This window comes from Eublepharis macularius, chromosome 15, assembly GCF_028583425.1.
Source record: "Eublepharis macularius isolate TG4126 chromosome 15, MPM_Emac_v1.0, whole genome shotgun sequence".
In the NCBI taxonomy this organism is placed as follows: domain Eukaryota; kingdom Metazoa; phylum Chordata; class Lepidosauria; order Squamata; family Eublepharidae; genus Eublepharis; species Eublepharis macularius.
The window spans coordinates 18295098-18321531 of NC_072804.1; the positions used below are offsets into that span (position 1 = coordinate 18295098).

Genomic DNA, 26434 nt, shown 5'->3' on the forward strand with positions numbered 1-26434 from the left:
TGGTTTGGCATTGCATGCCTCTGCATAGCAATCCTGGTCTTCCTTGGAGGTCTCCCATCCAGTTATTAACCAAGGCCAACTCTGCTTAGCTTCTGAGACCTGACCAGGCCTGGGGTACCCAGGCCAGGACATCAAATGAGTGAAGCTGTCGTGGTGGAGCAGGGAGGCAGTCCTGCAGATATGAGCACCCAGGCTACAAAGGGCGTTCTTTGTGATATTCAGTACCTTGAAATTGAGCCTGATAACAGATAGACAGCCAACGGAGTGATTGTGGAATAGAAGTCAGCATATTCCACCTAGCTTCTGATAATAAAACATTCTGTACCAACAGGAGTTTCCCAAGTCACTCTGAGGGGAGACTAATGTGGAGTGCATTACTCATTACGATAATTACTGCTGTCTAGTCTCAATATTACTCTTGTGTGACCAGATCAGTTGTGTCAGGTTAAGGGACCATCTTGCAGCCACGCTGAGTCGGAAGAAGGCCTGTTTTGCATTTACTTGTTTCTGTGGCAGCAGTGCTGGATCCAGCATGACCTGAAGGCTCTTAGCCGAGTTAGCAAGGGTCAGCTGAACCCCATCCAAGGTAGGGAGCACAACCAAAATACCTGGTTTCCTAACCAGGTTCACTGGGTTTATTTTCAGTTTATTCACTTCCAGCCAACTGTAGTTGGGCAACTGCTCAAGACCTTTATTGCATCATTGGAGGATTTCAGTTTATTCACTTCTTGCCAGCTGTAGTCCGGCAATTGCATCATTGGGCGATTTGGATAATGAGGTCTAGAACTAAGTGTCATCCACAATGTAATCCAGTTCCAAAATCCTTCTCTGATTTTCAGTATTCACAAGCAAATGATGGTAGCTATCCAATTTCACACATTCATTATAATAATGCTAGTTTAGAAACTGGCCAGAGGTGGCTGTCTGCATGCAGCAATTTCTGTATCTAGGATGGACTAATATGATTTCATAATTGCACACGTTCCTCCCTGTGCACGACTGCCTTGCAGAAAAGAAGTTATTTCATGTTAATACATGAAGCATCCTCAACTGTTTTCTTATTGGGTGTATACATGTCTGATGCTTATTTTAGTAATTATATATAATCATGAAGCTGGTGTGGCGTGTTGGTTGGATAAGGGACGCCTGGCCTCAGATCCCCATTCAGTCATGGAAGCTGGCTGGGTGCCCTTGGGCCATCCACACACACTCAGCCTAATCTATCTCACAGACTTCTTGTGAGGAAAAAATGGGGAAGGAAGAACCATTGACCCTAAGCTCCTTGGAAGAGGGGTGGAATAAAATGCTCAGGCAGCTAGAGCTCTCTCTCTTTCTTAATTTAACCTTTTTATTGACATGAACTTACATAACAAAGATAACAAAAAATTCATATAACAACGGAATATATCTTTTCAAATTTTGATTTCAGTTAAAGGTAAATAACAATGCATATATTATTTAAGGCTTTTCTATGAAATACTTATTTATATCATATTTGTATTCCGCCCTCCCCGCAAGCGGGCTCAGGGTGGATAACAACCTTAAAATCATTTTAAATCATTCCATATTAAAACATTAATATCAATTTTAAAATATAGGAAGATTTCTTGTACATGCGGAGTATTGGTTTGTGTAGAGGAGTTAGCCATGTTAGTCTGTGGTAGCAAAATCAAAAAGAGTCCAGTAGCACCTTTAAGACTAACCATTTTTATTGTAGCATAAGCTTTCGAGAATCAAGTTCAAGTATAATAAAATTGGTTAGTCTTAAAGGTGCTACTGGACTCTTTTTGATTTTGGTTTGTGTAGGGTCTAATGAGTTATCAAAAAGTTTGTCAAGTATTGGTTGCCATTTAGGCACCTAGATCTCTGATGTGTACAGTCCACGCATGCTGAGACTTCAGTTTCAGTCGGTTTGCCCACCTGTCCATACCGGACTGATGACACATTGCCAGATAAACTTTTTATATGGAGCCTCCTTATCCGTAGGAGTGCCTGGGGCTGCTTTATATGGCAGGGTTCTAGCCGCCTACTCGGGGAATGGAGCACCAGATCAAGGTATGTGCTCTGGCACATCATTGTGCTTGGAGCCACCAATGTACATTTTACTTTACAAAATAACATAAGACTTTCAAAAGAATGTTCCCTGCTCCCAAAGAGCTTAAATTTAAAAGTAGGATGTAGACGAAGGGAGGAAGGAGAGAAACAAAAGATAGACAAATGTAAGCAAATGGAGTTACGTGAACTTCAGTTTGGGGGGGGGAGTATAAAAGTGGAAGTGAGGGATAATAAGGAAGAGTCATATGCAGGGCTTTTTTTCTGGGAAAAGAGGTGGTGGAACTCAGTGGGTTGCCCTTGGAGAAAATGGTCACAGGGCTGGTGGCCCCACCCCCTGATCTCCAGACAGAGGGGAGTTGAGATTGCCCTCCACGCTGCTGAGCGGCGTGGAGGGCAATCTCAACTCCCCTCTGTTTGGAGATCAGGGGGCGGGGCCACCAGCCATGTGACCATTTTCAAGAGGTTCCAGAACTCCGTTCCACTGCATTCCAGCTGAAAAAAAGCCCTGCTTATATGAACAAGAAGCAAGTGGACAATGGAGTGTGGGAGATTTGGAGAAGAAAATGTTACTGGCAGGGATATGATGAGAAATGTGATGGATGCATTTCAGATGTCTCCTGCATTGAATTAGTGTTGAGACATCCTCCACAGGGTCTCTTTGAGTCTTTCATTTCCTGGCTTTTGTGAAATTGACAAGAACTTCATAGACCTGTACATTTCCTGCATTCATGGAGCGGGGATATCCCTTCCCAAGGCACTTTGCATGTAAAAAAAATATACTGTCTTGAGTCAGTCTGAACCCAGCAACGAGGAGGAGTCCTCCGACGAAGGACCTACCTGCAGCTAGCTCTCAGCCAGTCATTAAACAGCTGGTTGCAGCTGACCCAGAGCCCGGAGGACAACAAGAGATCAGGCTTACCAGCTGATCAGGTATCACAGCCTGCAGCTGAGGCAGAGCCAACGCTAGAAGCTCTGAAGCAGGCAACAAGTCAGAGGCACTGCCCAGCCCACCCAGCTCCCCCACACCCTTGCAGCGTCGATGCTGTCAGGGATGCATAAAGTGGCAGGAGTGGAGGAGTGCAAGATTCATAAGCTGGCGTGAGCTGTCAACTACTGAAATAGATGAGTAGCTTCAGGATGACTGCCAAGCAATTGGCTGGTTGTTTAGCTGATCAAGGCTGAGCTATAGGGTCAGCCTGGAGACACAGCAGTTTGTGAATGCAGCAAGTATGCTTGATGACTCCTCCACTGACTTGGCTTCTGGAACCATGACCTCTGGACTGAACCTGATTCTGGTTTTGCTGGACCCCCTGACACTGGACTTGGCAAATCTGCTTTCTGGACCCCCTGACTTTTGGACTGGACTATGATTACTCTATGCAACTTTGCCTAGACTGACTCCTGAACCCCTGCCCAAGGCTCCTGGTAGTACTATGCCAGTACAAATACAGTTTGGTGCAGTGGTTAAGAGCGCGGGACTGTAATCTGGAGAACTGGGTTTGATTCCCCACTCCTCCACTTGAAGCCAGCTGGGTGATGTAGGGCTAGTCACAGCTCTCTCAGAGCTCTCTCAGCACCACCCACCTCACAGGGTATTTTGTTGTGGGGATAATAATGGCATACTTTGTAAACTGCTCTGAGTGGGCATTAAGTTGTCCTGAAGGGCAGTATACAAATCAAATATTATTACTATTATTTTGGGGTGTACTTTGAAGGATTGTGGTGATGAGGTCCCAGAGTTAGAAGGGAGTGCATGGACCAAAATGCACATTGTGGGGGGTGAGGCAGGGAGAGGGTTATGGCTGAGTAGTAGACTATCTGTTTGGTAAGCAGATAGTCCAGATTTAATCACTGGCATCTTCAACTAATAATAACATCATAACATTTGATTTATATATCACCCTTTAGGACAACTTAACACCCACTCAGAGCGATTTACAAAGTGTGTTGTTGTTATCCCCACAACAATCACCCTGTGAGGTGCATTGGTGCAGTCTCTGGATTTCAGGGCTTTGTGTCTCATGTAGGCACTGTAACATTGCAATGTTAGTACATCTGCTGCTTGGGATTCTCCTCCCATTCCAAGTTCCACCATTCGCTGATTAGACAATCATTCTTCTGCCCAGAATCCTTCTGCAAAGATTGGCTGCAGACTTTTGGAGGGAAAACACCTGAGTGCTATATACTGGCATTGCATTGCTTTGCTGTACCCTTTGTGTTTCTTTGGAATTGCTCAGGATTGCCTTCTGTCTGTATCGTGGAATCATGACGGTTCCTAAAGTGCTACTGTTGGCCTTGCTTCAGGTCATCCTCATCAGCATCAGGAGATGAATTAGAAGCCTGCAACACCTTTTTGAGGAATGTCCCATAGAAACAGGCACCTTCAGTCTTCCTTGGCATTGCAGACCACTAAACCATTTCCTTCAGGAAATGATAGGAGATCTTGCAGAGCTCGATTGTGATAGTTTGCTCTTGTCAGAATCCCGGTCCCCTGCCACTACTGGATCTATCCCAGAAGCAGTGACTGGTGAGACAACTTTGTGCTAGCCATCTGGGATGACCAGCAGTTGTTAGAGAACTTCAGGATAACCTGGGAGATATTTGAGGAGCTGGCGGCATCCATTCGTGGTCGTCTGATCAGGCAGTCTACGACAATGCGTCAACCAATTCCTGTGGAGAAAAGTGTGGCAATTGCATTATGGTACTTGGCAAACTGCAACTGTTAGCACGAGTGCAAAAACCAATTTGGAGTTGGTCTGTCTATGGTGGCAGTTCTCTGTCACACCACACTGTGAACCTTTCCTCTACCATGCATACCCACAGGAGCACAGCAACAGTGCCAGACATTTCCTCCTCCATCCTTTCTTTTCTTTCTAAAAAGATAAAGTTAACATTGCAATGCTGCTGTGAATGATTTTTTTAAAAGGGTGTGCTGCAGCATTTGTGGATCTGTTGGGATAGACAAGGTATGTAACACTTTCTCTACCCTTATTTCCCCTTCCAGATCATGGATGGATTCCAAAAGTTGGGTTTCCCACACTGTAGTGGAGCAGGGGGCAGTACACACATTGCTATTAGAGAACTCAGTACAGCAACCGCAAGAAGTACGGTTCCATTCTTCTCCAAGGAATTGTGGACCACACTGGGCAGTTCATAGATGCAGAGGTGGGCTGGAGTGGGGGACCATGATGCATTTGTGTTTGCAAATTCAGCCATATGTGCAGTGATGGATGCCGGCGTTCTGGGGAACCCTACTATCAACCTTGAAGGAGTTGCTGTTCCTCTTCTAATTATATCCCATGCAGTGTATCCCAGGAGGAAATGGCAGATGAAGTCATACAGAAGACCGAGAAACCATCAGGAGCGGCACTTTGACTACGCTCTGTCGAGGGATCGGAATGTGGTGTAGTGTGCCTTCAAACGGCTAAAAAGCCGATGGCGTTGTCTTTCCTCAAGACTTTCCATGTTTGAGGAAAGTGTGACCAGCATTGTTTTTGCATGTGCGATTCTGCACATGTGTAAAATAAAGGGAAACGCTGTTCTGCGGGACTGTCCCCCTGGCAAGCCGCTGGTGCTGCCCAACGATGCTTTTCAACACCAAGCCAAGAAGAACCAGGGGCAGCTTTTGGCAGTACGAGGCGGTGTCCCTATTGCTCCGAATCATTCACCGGTTGCGGTTTGCTGAGGAACTCGTGCCAAGCACCCACCAGTGGAACAGGGCAACCTACCAGGCCATTGTCAGGCAGCTCACTGAAGCTGGCTTCTCCCGCACGGCTGACTAATGTCGGATGAAATTTAAGCAGATGAATTGCAACTTCATGGATGCCCTGGAGGCTTGGCAGGGACTCCCGTACCGCAGCGGAAAGATACTGCACCACAGATCAATGGTGTACTTGTAGGAGGTGGCAGGGCAACCAGAGTGGGAGAATCGGCACCATGAAGGTAAACTTGATATGAGGATAACTACTGTTAAAAAAATTATTTTTTCATAAAAGAAGTACAAATTCAAAATGCACTGCCCCACTATTGCACAGTGCCCCAGTGGGAGACTCTGGGCACCAAAGACTAGCTGGCTGGAGGTGCAAAGAGAATGTCCCCTTTTCCAAGGGGGTGCACACGGCTCCTCTTCAGTGCTTTGATTCTCACACACACACACCCCTTCCTCGCACTGAAAGGACAAACAAGTGCCTGGATGACTGTGGTGGAGTCCCTCTGCAAGACATCAAAAAAGAAGATTACAAAGCTGGAGGCAGAGAACCTACATCTGCAGAGGGGTCTGGATGCAGTGCTGGCCGCTCAGGTACCACATTGAACTGCCACCTGTGTGGGAATGGACTTTTGTACATATTTTAATCGACGCTGAGACTTTTCCACCCTGTAAATAATAATAGATTGTTGGATTTTCTACAGAAAAAATGTCTTTGTGGCTCATTAATCTAAAACCATTAAAGCACACACTGATATGTGCTTTGGGGTAGACCACGTAGATTAGGATATATGTGCACGTGTACACGGAAGTAACATGAACTTGGTAAAGCTTCGCAACGGTTAGAAACTCTGAACTATTAACAAGGCACATTCTTAGAACAAAAGGGCAACAGCAGCATTTTAAAGTGCATGTAAGGGAGAGGCTACACTGTGCACGGCTGCAGTTTATGGTCCTCAGAAGGAAGGGTCGCTGTTCTCTCCTTCTAACAGTGCAGGAATGTTTTTGAGGGGGCTCCCTGGGTGGGGGTTGTTTCTTGATTGTAGAGAGAGCAGAAGAATTTCTGCCTGAGAACATGATTCCTTCCTCTCCTGAACCAGCAATCTGGTGATGCGGGCAGTGTAAGGCAGCAGTAGCTTTCACAGAACCTCCACGCTCTGATTCTGGGAGTCCTAGAAGACCTTTTGGTCCTCCCGTGCCTCTAGAAGATGTTCTTCATGACGCTTTCTGTCCTCCTGGTGCCCCACTGTTAGCCAACGCTGCTCTGCTTCAAAGGACTACCTGTGCCTCATGCTGCTGTCTTGGTCTTCCTTTTCATGTCGGGCTATAATTTCCTCAGCCACGTTGTTGAGAAGAGCTACATGCCACCTCCTGCTTTGTGCATTCTCCAGATGTGTTGCTGGAGATAACTGTGCCACGTTTCTAGGTGAGGCCGTTCTTGGCAGAGTTGCTGGGATCTCTGCATTGAAAGGCAATGCTTAGTGCATTTGTGGAAGAGCTAGGGGTAAAACACGGGCAAAGTCACTTTTGACTAGTGGCTTACCTTTGTGTTGGCTATTGCTTTCAGGATTTTTCCCCACGTCATCAGGGATTTGTGAGCCATACAAATCTGTAGGAAAATAGAAGGAAAGGAACACATCGATTACGGTTTGTGTAGGTGCTTGCCGATGTAGCTGCTCACCCAGTTCACAGCAGCATCTGTACTTGGATCCAAAAGATAACCATTAGGTCCTTTTTTACAGAGGCAGTCACCTCTCAGTGTCTCCCTCAACAATGCGTGCATACCTACCACAGATTCTCAGTGTTGGGCTCTCCGTTAATTGCTTGACAAGAGACATGCTGTGATACCAGGGGTGAGTGGTTTCTACGGCTGAGCAGTAGCTCGTGAGCGTAGAGCTTCAGAGACTGAGCACGTCCATGCAGACAGACATCTAAAGAGATTACCGTGTTCAGTCACATACCCCATCTCCTATAAGCATTTGTAGGATGGTGGTGGGCTAGTGATCTCTCACAGCTCAAGAGGTACTCGAACGGCACGTTTAGCACAGGAACTTAATGACTGCTTTTCATGGACTAATTAGACATTTACCTTCTTCGGCATCCTCTCCTGTGTCTTCTGGTACAGACGAGATTTGTGCTACATTCCTGTTCGAACCTCCCAGTTCCTCTGGAGAACATCCTGGGGATCATATTAGGGAGAAATACAGTAAAGGGAAGTGTGGTCATCATTTTCCACTTGGTTTCCCACACAACTGCTTGCAACCTGCAAGGTTAATATTCCCCTGCTCATTGCCACCAACCAACCAACATTCCACCCAGTGCTTTTGGGGGAAAGCATTTACCTGTTGGTGGAGGTGGTGGTGGAGGTGATGTCCTGCAGATTAAGGGTTACCACCGGGTGAGTGAATAACTTCGTGGATCCCTCCCACAGGTTTTCCTGCTGAGGCTCAGCTATGGGGCACCACCTGCAATGAAAGCCGTCTTGTTATGTGGTGTGGCTTCAAACTTGCATCTCCCTTAAGTCTTCAGTGAAGCTGGCTGTAGAATGGGCAGGATGCTGGAGCGTTCCCAGAATGGCTGTTGTGTGCAACAACACGTTTGTACTCCGGTTGCACCTTGGTCTTGGAGCGACATTCCAGTATCTTCCGTCTGTGCCCTCTTTCCACCATCTACTCTGCGTTCTGCAATTTTCTCAAAGATGATGATATTCCAGTGGGATACCGACAATGCCTCCTGTACCATTTCCTCCCCCAATAGCTCCACTCACACCAGGAGACTCCTCTTCCACCAACGGCCCTTGGAGCTGCCATCTCTGGGAACTTTCTTTTTCTATCTTTGCTGAAAATGGCACCGAGTAGTGGAAAGGAAATGATTTTGGTGCCCAGCAATGCCTCTCTACTATTGGTCATCCCCAGTCATGTGATATCTGTAGGGGTCAGGGTCTGGGTGATGAGCCGCCTGTTGGGGTGGGGGATGAGAAGCAGAACAGGAGTATGGTGTTTCACATAGACACAACATGCTGCAGCAGCAACTTCAAAAATCATGGAATGTGCGCAGGGGGAAAAATGGGGAAAAGATGGACAAATGTCATATCTACGTCCCGGGACTCCCTTGCACGTGTGGAACTCTGGAGAATGTGGAAATCAGAAGTGGATACAAAATGCAGTCAAATGACCATGCGGAAGAGACCAGAGTAGACAGTTCTGACCTTGACAGATAAAGGTCAGCAGAAGGCAGCTTCATGTGCTTGCCAATATGTAAGCAATCGGACCAAACCGTTAAGATCTTGAAGAGCTACTTTGGAAGTGGTGCTTGATGGGAGAGAGATGAGGATGGGTGGGATGCTCATCTCTTTCTCCTTCCACCATTTCATCTCCAAATCGCTACCACCATCCCACAATGTACTTCCTGATGAGTATCAGTTTTACCTTTGAAAGGGCAAGTACACGTTCAAAACCCTGCAGAAGGAAAGACATTTGGGGAAGATTTCGAGGGGGGAATTGGGTAGGGAAAGGGTTAAGTGTCCCCTCTACCATTTCTCTGCTTCCAGTTGCCCCTCCAGTTTAAGATTTAGGGGCATTTTGTAACATGTAGTTTGGCCTCAGTGGTCCAAGAGCAAAGGCTCAATTTTTTTAAAAAAAAATACCCTTTCCAGCTATTTTGACATTCCTCATATGACTACAGTAAACACAGGGATCTTTTGTGTTGTCAGGGGCTCTTGCTTGCATTGCCTTTTAATTCCAGGTGAGGCAGAAAATCTTTAGAGCCATACAAAGGACGGTTTGTACAATGATTACTGCAAATCTCAAGGATTTCAGATCCCAAGACAGAACAAACAAACTTGTAAGCCAACCTACACTGCTGTATTTCGGGTAAACCTTGAAAAGGCCAGCTTGGGTGGTAAATGGCAAACAACCGCTGATATTTCTTCTTGCTGTGCTAAGAAGAACAGAGCAATTGTTTCAGTTTTTTCAGACAAGTGACCCAACTGAGTGTTATAGTTAAGAGTGTTGAACTAGGATATAATACTAACAGTAATAGTAACAGTTTTTGGTGTGATTCGCACCACAAACTGGAGTCATGATGGGAAATCACGCCAGGAAGATGCCGTCGTTCTGGGAGTTCTGTGCAATTTTGCATGGTTGGTAAGACATGTGAAAACGGCCAATGTAAGCTGCTATGAGTCCCCATTGAGGACAAAGGCATGGTATAAATGAAGTGAAGAAATAAACAAATTGAAATCCACCCAGCTACAGGGGATCTAGATCTATTTTTGATAGTATACATTTGTCTTTTTCCTTCTCCATTTCTCTCTTTAAAGCAACTTAATTTTTTAAAAAGGAAGGTGACACCATTGGTATACTCCACTTTAAAATGTCATGGTGTGACCCACTGATGAGTTGTGACCCACCCCTTGAACACCTACGGTACTGAGGATGATACAAGCATGGGATAGTAAATGTGACATGCTGTAGTGTCCCCGAAAGGCGTATCTCATTCATTTTTCATATCTACCGTGAGGCACAGCAGAGCTGCAGGCCATCTGGCTCCTCGGTGCATATGGAGAAGTTATTAGGTGTTCAACTTCATTACAGCAAGTCGGAGCTTGTAGCACACACAGCAGGGGTCATACCAGTCATAGTAACAACAACAACATAATAACATTCAATTTATATACCACCCTTCATCTGGATGAATTAACACCCACTCAGAGCAGTTTACAAAGTATGCCATAATTATCCTCACAACAATCACCCTGTGAGTTGGGTGGGGCTGAGAGAGCTCTGAGAGAGCTGTGCCTGACCCAAGGTCACCCAGCTGGCTTCAAGCGGATGAGCGGGGAATCAAACCCAGTTCTTCAGATTAGAGTCCTGCGGCTCTTAACCGCTACACAGAACTGGCTCTCTAGGATGTATCTGTTTCCGAAGTTGCCTCTTCAAAGCAGTCTTACTAGCATGAATGGCAAAGAGCGCGTCATTGCTTCCGACACAACCCTGGTAAGGTTTGGATGAAAGAACCACCTGGCTAGGGATATGGATCCTCCCCACATGAGAATTCCCAGTCATGACTAGATGAGCATGGAAAAATGTTCCAGAGAAATAGCTTCCATAGGCTCCGTAAAAAATTAATCAGCCTGAAGCCATTAATAAAGATGTTCCGCCACAGTGGAACCCAGCCCTGCCATCCACTGCCAGAAAAATCACTACTCCTGTATTGGTATTTTCATTTCCTGAAGGCAATCCTAAGCCAGTCTACTCAGAAGTGAGTCCCATTTTATTAAATGGGGCTTACTCCAAGTAAAATGTTCTTAGGATTGCAGCCACCATATACTATGACCTTCTAAGAAAATCCATATGCTTTGGCAGAGAAGTTTAATACAGTTTCCACATCGCCACTCTTTCCCACCCTGGTCCCAGTTACTGTGTATGCTTTGCTGAGCCGCTCTGAAAACTCCGCAACCACGTGCACTCCCCCAAAAGCACTTACCTTGTGCTTTGTGGTCGCAGGCAGCCTCGGCAGCTCCTAGAAAAAGCGGGTTTGGAGGGGAGGTCGGGCACTTTTTTCAGCGTCGCCCACCTCCCTTTCAAATGTTTTTTTTTTTTAAACTCTGCACAGGTTTCCTCAGAGCGCTTTTCGCATTCACATGCCCAAGAATGAAGAATAAATGCACCGTCAAGCCACACCAAAAAGCAAGAGTGGAGAAAGTGCGTTTGCAGACGAAACGCCTAAAAAACGGTAGGTAAACGCCCTGCACCTGTTTTGCTAATGGAGATGTATGGAGGAAAGGGGGAAAGCCACCACCGTTCTGTGAGTCTGCTGTCCCCTTAAGGACATGTGGAAGCAGCCCTGTTTTCAGATAAATTGGCAAGGGTCCTTTAGTCTAGAATTCCACTCTCATAACTCAGGCCTAACTTAGGCAACGGAAGTTTCGCATTTCCATTGATTTCCATGGAAAAGACGGAAAGCACATACTTATAACAGTACTCAGCATTTATTCAGCACCCTCAGAAGGGTGCAAGCAGTTTGCATGTTACCTTAGTAACAACCCAAACTAGGTTAGTCTTATTGTCCCAGTACAGCAGAGGAAGGAAAGGGTTTTGCCACATGCCACCAGACAGTGGCAAGTTTTGGACTGTGGATGTCCTTGCTAAACTCTGCCATTGAAATCAAAGGAATCTGACAAATGCTTAATTGTGTTTGCATTGTGCCCATGCCCTTTGTCTATTGTTACAAGTTTGACTGCCTTCATTATTGAGAATGGGCTTTTCTCTAGGATATGGTCTACCTACAACCTGACCTGGATAGCTCAGGTAAGCCTGATTTTGTCAGATCTCAGAAGCTAAGCAGGGTCGGCCTTGGTTAGTAATTGGATGGGAGACCTCCAGTGAAGACCAGGGCTGCAGAGGCAGGCAACGACAAACCACCTCTGATAGCCTCTTGCCATGGAAGCCCTGCCAGGGGTTGCCGTAAGTCAGCTGTGACTTGAGGGCACTCTCTACCTCTATGGCCTATTTAGGAATTAATGGATACTTAGTAGTTTAATAAAAGGTCCTTTATGGTTCTTGATAGCCTGAAATCCCCAACACTGGGATTGTCCCACCGACCAGAATTTGGAGGAAAAGATTGAAAGGTAAAAATAAGTAGTTTTGTTTCGAACACAGAAGACAAAACCTTTGTTCCCCCTTTGCTGGAATGTCTAAATCTGAAACATTCTTGAAGCATAGTTACTTATTGGAAACCTGAGACAGGACGGGTGGTTATGCTGCTTGCTGTAGAAATTTGTTTTCACCCACTATGTTCTTACATATTTGTAAATAGGCTGATATTTCACAGAAACCAGGATTTATTCTCTCTCTCTCTCTCTTGTCAAAAGGAAACAGAGTCTCTAAAGAGGCCACCACTGCAACTTCCTCCTGTTTGGAAAAGTGGAATGAGACCACCCTTCTTTTTTGTAATAATATTCCGCTAATTTCCACTTCATCCTTGTGTTTCCAGCAGGAGTTATTTCATAAACTGATTTTTTTATTTAAGACTTGAAAGTTTTCCAAACATGTGTAAAACGTTATTATCTCTTTAAATCCAGGACATGTTGTAATTGTTGTAATTCATTTTTAAAAAGAACAGAAGTGATGGTCTTTTCAGATTTTATACGGATATTCTGGTGTATTCTTTCACTTTTGCCTACCAAATGATACATCCAGTTATTTCTCTTAAACAAAGCAATAGTTAAGTTATTCTGATGCCCAAGTATACAATATACAATATTTATTTTGAATGGAAAATGGAAAACAATTCAAAAAGCATCTCTGCATTCCATTCTGAAACAGAGCAGAACCACAAGTGACAAAAGGCACAGGTTGGACACTTGTCAGCTTCCCTCAAGTTTTGATGGGAAATGTAGGCATCTTGGTCTTGCAGCTTCGCTCTCCGACTGCTGTCCAATGGACTTTTCAACTGTCACTTGTCCAACATTCCGCCAAGCTGCCTACATTTCCCATCAAAACTTGAGGGAAGCTGACAAGTGTCCAACCTGTGCCTTTTGTCACTTGTGGTTCTGCTCACAGTCTTTCAAGCAAAGTGTCTGTTTTATGATGAAGCTTATATTTATTGCTAGTTTTGTCAACAATCCTCAACAGGGTGGCCTTTAAAAAAAAACTTTTCTTTTGATTACATCAAAAGACTTTATCCATATTGGAATCATCATGCCCAAGCAGTCTTCACAGTTGTTGTTGGGGGAAAGTGTCCACCCCACCCATGTAATCTCAAAGCTCGAGTCCAGGTCAGTTACAGCTGCCAACTTCATCTTGGAAAATTTCTAGAGATTTGGAAGGCAGTATTTAGGGAGGGGAAGGACCTCATTGGGGTATAATGCCATAGAGTCCACCTGCCAAAGCAGCCATTTTCTCCAGGGCAAACTGATGTCTGTTGTCTGGAAACCAATTGTAATACCAGGAGATCTCCAGGGCCCACCTGGAGATTGGCAACCCTTTGCTCAGACCAAAACCTGGCTGTGAAAGATGCAGATAAGCCAGGATGATCATCTTTTTTTGCCTACGGCTGGATATGACAAAGTTTATTCTGCAGAATGGCACCAGGCCCACTTTTTGCTGCATCTCATCATGCAAAGCTGAGCTCCCCATAAATCTTTAAAAATACACCATGTTGTGGTATATCCCCTGCGGGACTATACCAATGTTAGAATGGGAGACACCATATACAAAGGCTTCATCCAAACAGATATAGTTACTCTGCATACTGGGGCAGGGGGGGGGTTCTGACTTTGCCCTCTTCCCAACACAACTTTACACATGCAAATCTTTGTGGTGGAGAGGAACCCCTCTCCCCACAAAGTCATCCTTCACCTACATTCTGAAGTAATACCACCCTATGAGGGCGATAGCAGTGAATGTTTTGGATAACTTATAATCAAATGGCTGTAATTTGCCCATTACTCAGTATTGCACTTGAGATATGCTTAGTCTCAAATTTGACTCCAACCTAGCAAGGTTGTGCTCCTGCCCTCTAGTTGAGGTCATGTCTATTGAGCAGATGTTCTTTCATTGTCCATTTTATAGGGAGGTTCATCTCAGATTCATTTCCCAATTACTTGATATGATTCCCGGTCATATGACCACCAATAATGCAAGGCTCCAATGGTTTCTGTCTGATAAAATTTTAGGATTACACATCAAGTCACTAAATTTTGTGCATTAATTCTTAAATTACAGAAATTGTATCTTAAAAGTTCTTAAAGTCGATCTTTTTTCCTTTTAATTGTATCCTTGCTTGATTAGTTTGTATGCTGGTTTTAGGACCGTAATAAACAAATGAATGACTCCAGGGTGATGGACAGTCCCCAAGACCCTTAGCCAGCAAAGGAAAAGGAAGAGAATTCTCACTTTGCACCGAGTTCTCTGAAAAAAAGATCTGCATTGCTTCCCACCTTCCTGGAAGTTCAACAGAAAGTGGAATTGGCCGTGATGGTGCCTCGGTGGACATTCCATGGGCCGTGGACTCATGGCTCTTGCCCCAACCCAGCCAACCAACAGCACAGGCTATTCTTCCTCTATAATTATGCCTTCTTGCCAATGCTGTTCACTTCCCAGCAGCGGAGATGGCAGGATCCTGCCAGTCTAAGGCTGGCCAGGTGGGAAACTCAGATGGATCAGTGGCTAATACATGATGTCTTCAGCTGTAACGTTCGCTTCTTCTGTCTTCGTCTTCAGGCTAGGGAACCGAATCTCGCTGATGGCGACCAGGAGCAGATTCACTCCATGAATGGCTGCACTTACTATGCAAAGCCAAAACGAGTCTTCGTACTGTTCTTCCAAGATGACAAACTGGAAGATGTTTTCCCGAAAATTGGCAATTCTTTCAGTCAGATTATGCAGTTTGACTGCAGCCATAAAGCTTGTTGATGCCAGGACTGCAAACCCCCCTGCAAGAGAATTGGAAACAAAACAAGGCACCCATCAATTCGAATGCAAATTTGCCATCCATTTCTAAGCTGATGATCTGCCAACCTACAGGCCTGATTGGGTGCAAGGGAGAGTTTCTGAATTTCATGCATTATCAAGCATGTCCATGGATGACTTCTTAAATTGTTGGTCCACTAGAAAACCTTTTGTGGCTCAAAAACAAAACAAAACATGTATATTTCCTTAGGAGAAGATGCCAGTGTCCATCCCTACTGAGCAATGAGAGAGGGCTTTGAGGCACAAGATTTGGATGCAACATATGGGAACGAGCACAGCGACAGAAATAGTAGATTAACATGCACTGCTTGGTTTGCAGTTCTGTTTGGAAGATCTATTTATCTTTGCTGGATCTTCCTGCTGGGGAGTGCTAGCTTTGTTCCAGAACTGACTTTAAAAAAAAAAGGGGTACAGTGGCAGGGCCAGCCATGGTTGGCTATGCTTGGTAGTTTGGTAGCACAAGAGCAACCATGTGTGATTGACACTAAGCCTACGCTTCACTCCATGCATCCAATGGGCTCAGAATGGCAAACCTCCAGATAGGATTGCACAGTCAGTGTCACAGTCCAGCCTAGAAAGGGCTTACTCTTCAGCTGCAACACAACCACCTCTATAATTTGTATAAAAGATCAGAATTAGAGTCTCAGTGAGAAGTGCAGACTATAAATGAAGGGAATAAATAATGTGAGCCTATGCAGTTATAGTCTTCTAAGTCCATGGATCAAGCTATTTAGAAGGACTTAACTCTACACAGCCTTGACCTGGATAGCCCAGGTGAGCCTGATCTCATCAGATCTCAGAAGCTAAGCAGGGTTGGCCTTGGCTAGTAATTGGATGAGAGACCTCCAATGAAGATTAGGGTTGCAATGGCAAACCACCTCTGTTAGTCTTTTGCCATGTAAACCCCGCTAGAGGTTTCCCTAAGCCAGCTATGACTTGGGGACACTCTCCAACACCACACATACAACTGTACACAGAACTGTACTGTTCAACAGCCCAGTCTAAGACACTTTCATTCCTCGGCAAAACCTCACCGTTCAGTGGGATTCACTTGCAAAGGCAGGGTGTGTAAAGTGCTGTCAAGCCACAGCTGACTCATGTTGACTCTGTGGGGTTTTCAGGGCAAGCAACATTCAGAGGTGGTTTGCCATTGCATGCCTCTGTGACCCTGGACTTCCTTGGCAGTCTCCCATCAAGTACTAACCAGGGCTGACCCTGCTTAGCTTCTGAGATCCGACGAGATGGGACTACCCAGCACGTTTAATCGTTTCGGCATATGCGCATCCAATTATTCCTATCATTTGCTTGACTGTTTGAAACTGCAGCTGTTATTATTTTACAAACACACACTTTTACCTGCAAGGAAGTTCCACAAGGCTATGCCAGCTGGACCATGAATGGCCTGATAGGGAACTTTAATGATGTTGAAGACGCAGAATCCTAAACTGGCCAGGGCGGAAGAAAAGGCGGCACACAGGAAGAAGATGATCACCAAGTGGAGAGACGTGTTCAGCTGTTTCACCAGATGTGGGAATACTGGCAGGGGACAGAAAACAAGGCTGGCCTATCAGATATGTACACACGGAGGGTATACTATGCAGACGTTTCCATTCAGATTTCTTGTCACTGCTGCCAGAATGGTGCTCCATTGTGCAGATGAAATAAAAACATCTGTGTATGGTGGGAGGGGGGTTTTGCTCCTCAAGGAAATAATCAGGTTCAAGGAGCAAGGAATCAGTCTGTGCTGGAAAATAACACTCTCTCCTTAAAGGAAAAGATTTATCACTTTTAGATATGTGCCTGCTGAGGGATGTTTTAAAAGGTAAAGGTAGTCCCCTGTGCAAGCAGCGAGTCATTACTGATCCATGGGGGGAAGTCGCATCACGACGTTTTCTTGGCCGACTTTTACAGAGTGGTTTGCCATTGCCTTCCCCAGTCATCTACACTTTACCTCCAGGAAACTGGGTACTCATTTTACCAACCTTGGAAGGATGGAAGGCTGAGTCAACCTTGAGCTGGCTACCTGGACCCGGCTTCCACCGGGATCGAACTCAGGTTGTGGGCAGAGCTTGGACTGCAGTACTCCACTCTGCACCACAGGACTCATGATGGATGTTTTATCTATGACATTTCATTGCTTCAGCCAGCTTCGGTTGCTGCACCAGCTATGACCTTTCCCGAAAAAGCAAGACTTGGCCACAGTTATCCAGGCTCAGATCACATCCAGGTTAAATTACTCCAGTGTGCTCTTTGTGTGGCCATCAACTGTTCAGAAACTTCAATGAGTTTAAAATGCAATGGCCAGGTGGTTAGCCAGCACTGGTTATATAGAGAGATTACATCTTGCCAGTATTTAAATAGCCACAGTGGCTTCCATTTGTTTCATGCAGAATTCAATATTTTTTTAAAAAAATTTAAAGCCCTAGATGGGGTACCCAAAGTCCTGCTGCTTCCTTATTGAGCCCATGCCCACCAATTTTAAAAGGTGCATGGCCTTTTCTGTTGTGGCACTTTTGGCCCTCACTACCACAGTTGTTCATTTGGCACCTCCTGGATTGTCAGTGAAAACACTGTGATTTTCCTAAGGCTTCACGAATGCATGGCTTTAGTTATCCAGGTTGCTTTGTGTGTCATGTTTGTGTTCTTTTGCAAACGGACCTTTTTATCTGCCTCTCTAGCTGCCTTTTACTGTTTTTGTTTGTATGGTTTTACGGCTTCTTTTTCTCGTATACAATTTATACAGTAGTTGCTTTATAGTTGACTTTATACTACTCTTTTGGTTGTACATAATTGTTTTGTTACTAATCTTGTGGAAGCCACCTTAGGAGTTTCCATCTAAGTGTACAGAATATTCTCAATAATGTTTTAAACACCTGCATTCACCAAAGATGGAAGAGGCAGTCTTAGCTCATATGTACTAGGGGTCGGGGGGAGAAGATAGTATCTTCCAAGCTGGACCCCTCAAGGAGCCAAAATCTCTCCCATCAGGGTCTCCAGGTCTCTAACTCCCCTCGCCGGAGGCAAGGCAAAACATCACTCCTGCCTGGAACAGTGAACAGGTGAGCAGACTGTCCTTTAAAGACTCTCCATTGCTCAGAGAAGGGACAGGAACTAGGATAAGCAGGAGATGAAAGAGCTCCGCTGGAGCAATATGTTGGTGCTCCCTGGGAACTGGGTTTTGCAGTCCCTGATGTGGGGTGCTCCAGTTTACTGTTCCCATGACTGGATTTCAACTCCAAACTTAATCCTAACCACAGTTACACCCAGGGTTTTTTTTCTGGGAAAAGAGGTGGTGGAACTCAGTGGGTTGCCCTTGGAGAAAATGGTCACATGGCTGGTGACCCCACCCCCTGCTCTCCAGACAGAGGGGAGTTTAGATTGCTGCTCAGCGGCGTGGAGGGCAATCATTCTAAACTCCGCTCTGTCTGGAGATCAGGGGGCGGGGCCACCAGCCATGTGACCATTTTCAAGAGGTGCCGGAACTCTTCCACGGTGTTCCTGCTGAAAAAAAGCCCTGGTTACACCCTTCTAAGGCCATTGAAGTAAATGGGTGTTTGAGAGCGCTCTGTTCACCGGCTATTTTAGCCAGCAGCCCTGGATTGCTCAGTGTGTCAGAGCGACCCAGACTTGGAAAACCATTTCATTTTATTTATCGTGGGTTTGAGCGTGCAAGGGAGGTGCAAAGAACTTTGCAAGGCGCTGGGCTCCAAGCCCTTGCCTCTGCTAGTCTTATTCAGTCACTTGCCTAGGCTCAGAGATTTCATCAGGCATCATTTATTTAGCTTTCACATTTTTAAATATTTTTGCAGTCCTGAGAATTAGAAACTTGGGCTATCGGAATTTGTGTGGGCAGGGAAGTAATGAAGAGTAAAGATGAAAGTACTTTGTGATGCTAAGGAAAGAGGAGGAATGCAATTACCTGATCTTCGACTTTACCATGAGGCGATATGTCTAGTCTGGTTAAAAGAATGGGTGTCTTTAGCCAATCATAAATTGTTAACTTTGGAAGGCTATAACAAACTTTTTGGATGGCATGCGTATATGTGGTACGATAAGTATAAAATGGATGCAATGTTTCAGCACCACTATCTGAGAAGAAATTTATTGTTGACTTGGCTAAAGTATAAAAAATTTATAGATCAGAAGAAACCACTGTGGATTATACCAGCTGAGGTGATCAACCCAAATCTAGAATATAAAGGAAAAGAATGGCTTTCCCTCAAGGACTTAACAGAAGTAGTAGTTAAGGAGATAAAACTCAAACTAAATGAGGAGTTGCCATTTAAATATGGTTGGTTACAATATAGACAAATTAAAGACCTATTTGATACAGATCAAAGGAAGACAGGTTTTAGAATTAAGGATTCAGAATTTGAGGAACTTTTGTTAGGAGACAGTAATAAAGCAATTTCTAAAATGTATAAATTGTTATTGAAATGGTTCACAGAAGATGAAACAGTCAAGGTAGAAATGGTAAAGTGGGCAATAAACTGTAATAATGAAATAAGGATGGAAGCATGGGAACAATTGTGGAAAAATACATTAAAAATATCAACATGTACCAGTATTAGAGAGAATGGCTATAAAATGTTATATAGATGGTATTTAACACCGAAAAAATTAGCCATAGCCAATAAGCAGCTATCTAATAAGTGTTGGAAATGGAAGGAGCATGAAGGTTCTCTGTTTCATATGTGGTGGACTTGCCGTAGGGCTAGAGACTTTTGGGCTAAAATATGTGCTGAGATGTCTTTGATACTCCAGTATAACGTGGTTAAAAATCCAGAAATGCTGTTGTTGTCTTTACATTTAGAAGATGTTAATAGAAATGATAGGACATTGCTATATTATATGATAACAGCAGCAAGAATATTATATGCTCAATACTGGAAGAAAGAAGAAATGCCTGAAACTGAAGAATGGACAAGCAAATTGTTGTACATGGCTGAAATTAACAAGAAACCTGAAGGATTAAGAACCAAAAACATTTTTGGAAGATTGGAAAAAGCTGAAAAAATATATGGAAAAGAAATGGGATGTTAAGGGACAACTATGGTCTTTTGAAGGGTTTTAATAATACTAAGTAAGGTAAGATATAGTTAAGTTCTTTACCAATAACAAGATAAGAACAACTATAATATAGAAATAATGTGATATTAATAGCGGGGGGTTCGAGTGCTGTTGGAAGTCAACACTGAAAAGGGGTAGGGGAGGGGGTGGGGAAATATACTTGTGGGAATTGAATTGGCTTGTATTTGTGTTTTAACCTGAATATATATTGACCCATCCAATAAAAATGTATTAACAAAAGAAACTTGGGCTTTTAAAATTAAACTTGAGAATCTCAGCAAGCCGAATCCTGCACCAAAGAATACATTCTATCTTTTTTTCTCAGCCCCCTTAGAATCACAACATCAGCACCCTAAATGGGATGATTGGTATGGAATGGCTAGGTTTAAATTATCTAAATAAAAGAGGGGAATTGTGGAAAGATGGCTACCAGTGGTGTGAGCTTGTTTCCCTCCTGTTACAGATACTTAAAGCCTGATCTTGGCTAGAGGTTGCTGACCAAGGGGCAAACCCCGAAGGGACCCTTGGCTTGCAGCCTATGGCCTTGATGGACCACCTTAGTGGATCCCAGATCAGACCAGGGTGTTTAGAATCCCCCCCCCCCCCGCCCGGGTTTGTTTGCATATATTTTTTGTTCCTTTAAATCCATATTTAAATCCACAGCAGGTCCCCACGGGGAGAAAAGTAAGATACAGATCTCTTAAATAGTAACTATGTACGTTTGCTTGCAATTATGTGATTTGTCCACAGTATTCCATAAACAGACAATAACCAGAGAAATAGTTGCTTTGGCAATGTGGATTAACTGAGCTACTCAATGCAATGATGAATTAAGAGGAAAACAGACTATGTGGACTGGAGAAGCTCTCTTCTGCTCTAAGGCCAAGCTCATGTTCTTACTGGACTGGCAGTCCTCCTGGAAGGGTTGCCAACCTCCAAGAAGACCTGGAGTTCTCCTAGACGTACAACTGATTTCCAGACTACATGGGTCAGTTCCCCAGGAGAAAATGCACTTTTGGAGGATGGACTCTATGGTATCACATCCCTGCTGATGTCCCCCTCCCTAAACTCTACCCTCACTGGAACTACCCCAACATCTCCAGGATTTCCCCACCTTTCTTCCTGGTGAAGGAGGAGGAACATAAGCCTAACAGAATCTGTAAAGTGGCTAGTCCTCTTGAGGAAGGAGGTCTGTAAGTGTGAGCGCCAACCCTGTGATCTGCCCAACTCTTTTCAAGGGAAAAGAACTTTACCAATCCAGCCTCCTCCACGCTAACCACGCTGTGATTATGCATGTGGGACAGAGGAGGATCGCTGGCCCAGTCCCTCCAAGACAGAAGAGAACTCTTTTCTTTTTCAGCAATAAAGAAATACAACTAAATGTACAGGTTAACTTGAAACAGTTTAGTCTTGTTTCTGACTGGTCAGTGTAATTTAATCATGCTCCCGAGACACTGCGTAATAGATCAGCGGCTTCTGTTTTGATAATGTAATTAATCTATCTTCAGAGGGGCTGCAATTTCAGGACTGTTCCACCTCAGATAAGCTTCCAGTTTCAGATTTAGGATGAGAATGACCTTCTTCTCTTGCTGTTGTCGTTGCAGTTGCTAAAAACTGTGAACAATATTTACAGTTCTCAACATCAGAATCAAAGATTTTAGGAGGCAGATGTCAGTGCCATGGGAGGATGAGGGGAAAGGGGAAGAATCAAGGCGCCAGCAGCAGCCCTTCCTGCCATACAAAATGTTAAGGCACCTGGTTTATCTGGCTCTTTGGCATTTTACCAATGCCTGGAAGCCATTGGTAAAGGGAATTCACTTTGACATCTTGCCTCAGGGGCTGTGAGGCAAACATATTTAGTTTTAACCCAGGGCGGAAATTAAATGCCTAGATGATTCCTAAAATAATAAAGGAGCGATTTGTGTGAGGGTGTGTGTGTGTGAGAGAGAGAGACTCTGCTCCCCCAGTCTGGTTTATCTGTGACGCTCCAGCCATGGCTGTTTCCTGGCTCTCAAGCCTTGCTAATTTGCACTCAGGCTGTTATCTGCAAGCAGGCCACCTGCCAGGCCAAGGGGATTGTTCCAGGCTGCTGTTCCCCCAGGAGCAGCTTTCTCCCCTTCTCCTTGGCAAGCAACGTGGGACCAGCAACCAACGTGGGACCAGCAATAGAACTGGTTGCTGCTAACTCTCCCTGCCTCTCTATCCGGGACTCTGTGCATGCAACCTGGGGGGAGGCTCCCTGACCCATGAAACGCAATGACACATTTCCTCCAAGAATATTAAAAAATATAGTCACATTTTCCATTCCAGTTTTAGAAGAAATGCCCCCAAGAAAAACAAGCCCCCGAGAACAAGAATTCCAATCTCGTGCCAATTATAAATTCATCCCGCATGCATTTGTTTCTATACAGACATTTAGAAATGAAAGCTAAGTCTTACTTACTTGTAAATTTGGAATGCCGCCCACCCAGCCCACATTTCCGCATTTTGCCACCCCCAAAGAGTCCGTAGTAAATTTCTCCCATAAATTTGATCAGCTCTGGGTCCGTGGCATTAACCAGCTCGGCTCCAGTCTTGCAAAGAATTTTTCCTGTCATCCACTTTGGGGTGCCCATTGCAACGAGGATCAGGATAAAAGATGCAAAGCTCAACGCAGAAATTAAAGCAAACAAAGTCCGTTTAAAGAGGCCGGGCATCCTAGTGGCTCGAAGAAGTCAGGTCTTGAGGCCTCCTGGCAGGGATAAACAACACTGCATCTTTAGGCAGGTGCTTTGCAATCCACCGGTGGGGTGCCAGATCTTTCCAAAACATCTTTTCACATTGCATTGTCCACAGGTTAAAGAAGACAGATGAAAATTCTCACCGAAAGGAAGGTTTCCAGGAGTAATCTTCAAAGAGGGCCAAGGAAAGCTTTGCTGTGGTGCAGAGGAACTGACATTCATGCCGTGGAGAGAGTCACCCTGTATCAGTTACACGACTAATGTTTCCTCCAAGGGTTCGAATTCTTTGCTTGTTTTAAGTATTCAAACGGCATGCATTTCTGACCTGGAAGATATTTCGATGCAAGAGCCGATTGTTGAGAAGTCTGTATAACTGCTAGGAAGCATGCTCGTAGGGAAATATTAAAATTTTGCACTGGATTTCCACAAACCACAGGACTCTCAACGGTCCTCTCCTTGCGTTCGCCTGTGTTTTCTAAATGTCACAACTGTCACCTCTCCCGGAACTGTTTGTAAACTGCCAAATGACGACTCGCCGCTTTCCAAGCCTATGAATGGAAATAGATAAACAATCGCCCTGAAAGGCCGGGCTGGTTATTAGATGAATCTTCTGAGCGTAAAGGAGGGTGAAAACTGATTGCAGCTTAGAGAAACGCGTGCTCGTCTCCTGAGATGCTCTCTTACAGCCTGCAGCATCTTCCCTAAAAATGCACAACGACCTTCTCGGGAGGCTCCTGCATCATTTCCTAGCTGAAGATGTATGTTGAAGGAGCTTTGATTGCTTTGGATGATGGTCAGTGCAGTGACCCAAGAGAAATGTTGCCTCACATGGGATCGCAGAGAAGGCGCCAGACATGCGCCAAAACCAGAGGCGAGTGAATTGAGGCTTTGGAGAAACAGCGTTTGCAGGAAAACACAAGAAAACCACTTCACATACCTTTAAAGATTATTTGAATCCTGGAATTCCTATCTTGTGGGGGGAGGGGCCTCATCTCCTTATTTGGTCATTTAGGGATTCACGGACCAGTGTAGAGTGATGGGGAATCCTCATTCTGCTGGCTGCCCTGGCTATTGATAGAGCTGCCAGCCTCCAAGTGGTGGCTGGAGATCTCCTGGAATTACAACTGATCTCCAGGTGATAGATATCAGCAGGGGTCAATTTGTAGAAAAAGAGCTGGAGGAACTCATTAGCATAACTCATCAGCATAACTTATTAGCATATGCCACACACCCTGACCTCACCTATCCTGGCTGTTTTGGACCCAATCCTGGCCATTCAGGGCCGAAATTGGGCCCAAAATGGCAAAAAGGGGCTGAAAATGGCCCAAAAGGGGCCCAAAATGGTCAGGATCAGGCCGCTGCTGAGTGGGAGAGTGATCCAGCACCCGTCAGAGGCCTGATCCAGGCCATTTCGGCCCCAATCCAGGCTGAAACGGGCCCAAAATGGCCGAGAGTCAGGTGGGCAGGGCCACCTGATATGTGATCTCTTTGGGGAACTGCTGGAACTGCGTTCCTGCACGTTCCCCCTCGAAATGAGCCCTGGATATCAGTTTCCCTTAGGGTTGCCAGGTCCCTTTATCCTCCCACTGGGAGGGTTGGGGACCTGGCACTTACCTCGTGGTGGCCACGTGACGATCTTCGCACGTGCGCAAAGCGCGGGCACTCTCTGGAGCCGGTGTAATGATGCCACTTCTAGAAGTGACGTCTCCACGCCGGCTGAGAGAGTGATCCTGCACTCTGCACAGGGCCAATTAGGCCCATTTGTGCCCAAATCAGCCTCAAATGAAGCATGGGGATGCTCCCGTGGTCGACGTGACCTCCGGGAGCTTGCCCCCTCCAGTCAATCACTGGGTGATCAGTGGACGAGGGGGCAAATCCCCAGGCGTTTGCCTGCCACTGGCAGGTATCTGGGAGCCCTAGTTCTGTGACACAGCTCTGTCTGGAGATCAGGGGGCGGGGCCACCGGCCATGTGACCATTTGCAAGAGGTGCCGGAACTCTGTTCCACCGCGTTCCTGCTGAAAAAAAGCCCTGAGAACCTCCATGTTCAGGCACATTGTACCTCTAAATACTAACCTACAGCGGCAAACCTGCAAAATGGGCAAAATCGGCAGCTGCCTGAACGTGTGCTTTCTCCGCTGTGGCCCCCACCTTATGGAATGGCCTACCTGATCACGTCAGGAAAGCGCCCACTCTTCTGGCTTCCTGCAAACGATGCAAAACTGAATTATTCAAGAGGGCTTTTCAATACAGTGAGTAGGTTTGTACTGCACAAAATGGTTTAGAAAGCTACTTGGGTAAAAGGTTTAGGGTCTGTAGTCTATATAGTACTGTGTGTAGCTCATGCTGCCTGTAACTAGGATCCTACTATGAAATTTTTGCATTTGCTAATACTTAGGCTTTGCTTCACTTCTGTTTTCAGATTTCTGGTTGGTTCCAGATTTCTACTATACAACTATTATCACATTTTTTGTTGGCTGTCCAATCCTGTTGACTGTTTAACTTACTCTGTGTAATTGGCCTTGACTCCTAGGGGAAAAGGTGGGCTACAAATAATGTAAATAATAATAAAATTTATTCCCTGCTGTTCACACCAAAGCAGCTTTCGTTGTTCTCCTTTTCACCATTTTATCCTTGCAACAACCCTTTGAGGTAGGTTAGACCGCTCAAGATCACCCTACAGGGATTTGAAGTAGGGTTGCCAACTGCGAATTGAGAAATTCCTGGAGACTGAGAAGGGAGGAGTTTGGGGAGGGAAGGGAACGTGGAGGGGATATGATGCCACAGCATCCACTAGGGTTGCCAGCTCCAGGTTGGGAAATTCCTGGAGATTTGGGAGTGGAGCCTGGAGAAGGTGGGGGATGGGAGGGAAGGGACCTCAGCAGGGTACGCCGCCATACAGTCCATCCGCCAAAGCAGCCATTTTCTCCAGGGCAACTGAACTCTATGGCCAGGAGATCAGTTATAATTCCAGGAGATCTCCTGCTGCCACCTGGAGGCTGGCAACCCTAATTTAAACCCATGGCAGACTGGGGATTTGAACCCATGTCTCTCAGATCTGACACTCTAACCACTACTCCACACTGGATTTCTCCATCTATAATATGTAAATAGTGGGATATGAACAGCATCATTGGGCAAGGCAGTTTGTGGAGGTTTTTAAAAAAGAATTTATCTGGTTTTAATGTGAAATGGTTTAATTATTACTCATAAGCTGCCTTGAGGCAAAAGGAAAGGTGGGGTATAAAATCTTTCAATAAATCAGTAAATAATACCCTGAGGCCAACCAGTTGCCCCTGGAAGGCCAGCAAAGAAGACAGAGCGGTCAAGACCTTCCAGGGGGGTGAGAGGTTGACTGCCTCTGAATAAGGAGGCTCCCTTTAGTCGCCACCAATGACGTCCCTGGGG

The 26434-nt window shown here is 45.2% G+C and overlaps 1 protein-coding gene across 1 annotated transcript; it reads right to left on the reverse strand.

Moving 5' to 3' along the window:
- Positions 1-14934: 14934 nt before the first annotated feature.
- On the reverse strand, positions 14935-23003 carry CLRN2 (clarin 2). The gene is made up of 3 exons (XM_054998828.1): positions 22751-23003; positions 16594-16773; positions 14935-15200 (listed from the first exon to the last, which is right to left on the reverse strand). Exons 1-3 carry the CDS (start codon positions 23001-23003, stop codon positions 14935-14937), a joined length of 699 nt encoding a protein of 232 aa, XP_054854803.1.
- Positions 23004-26434: the final 3431 nt, after the last annotated feature.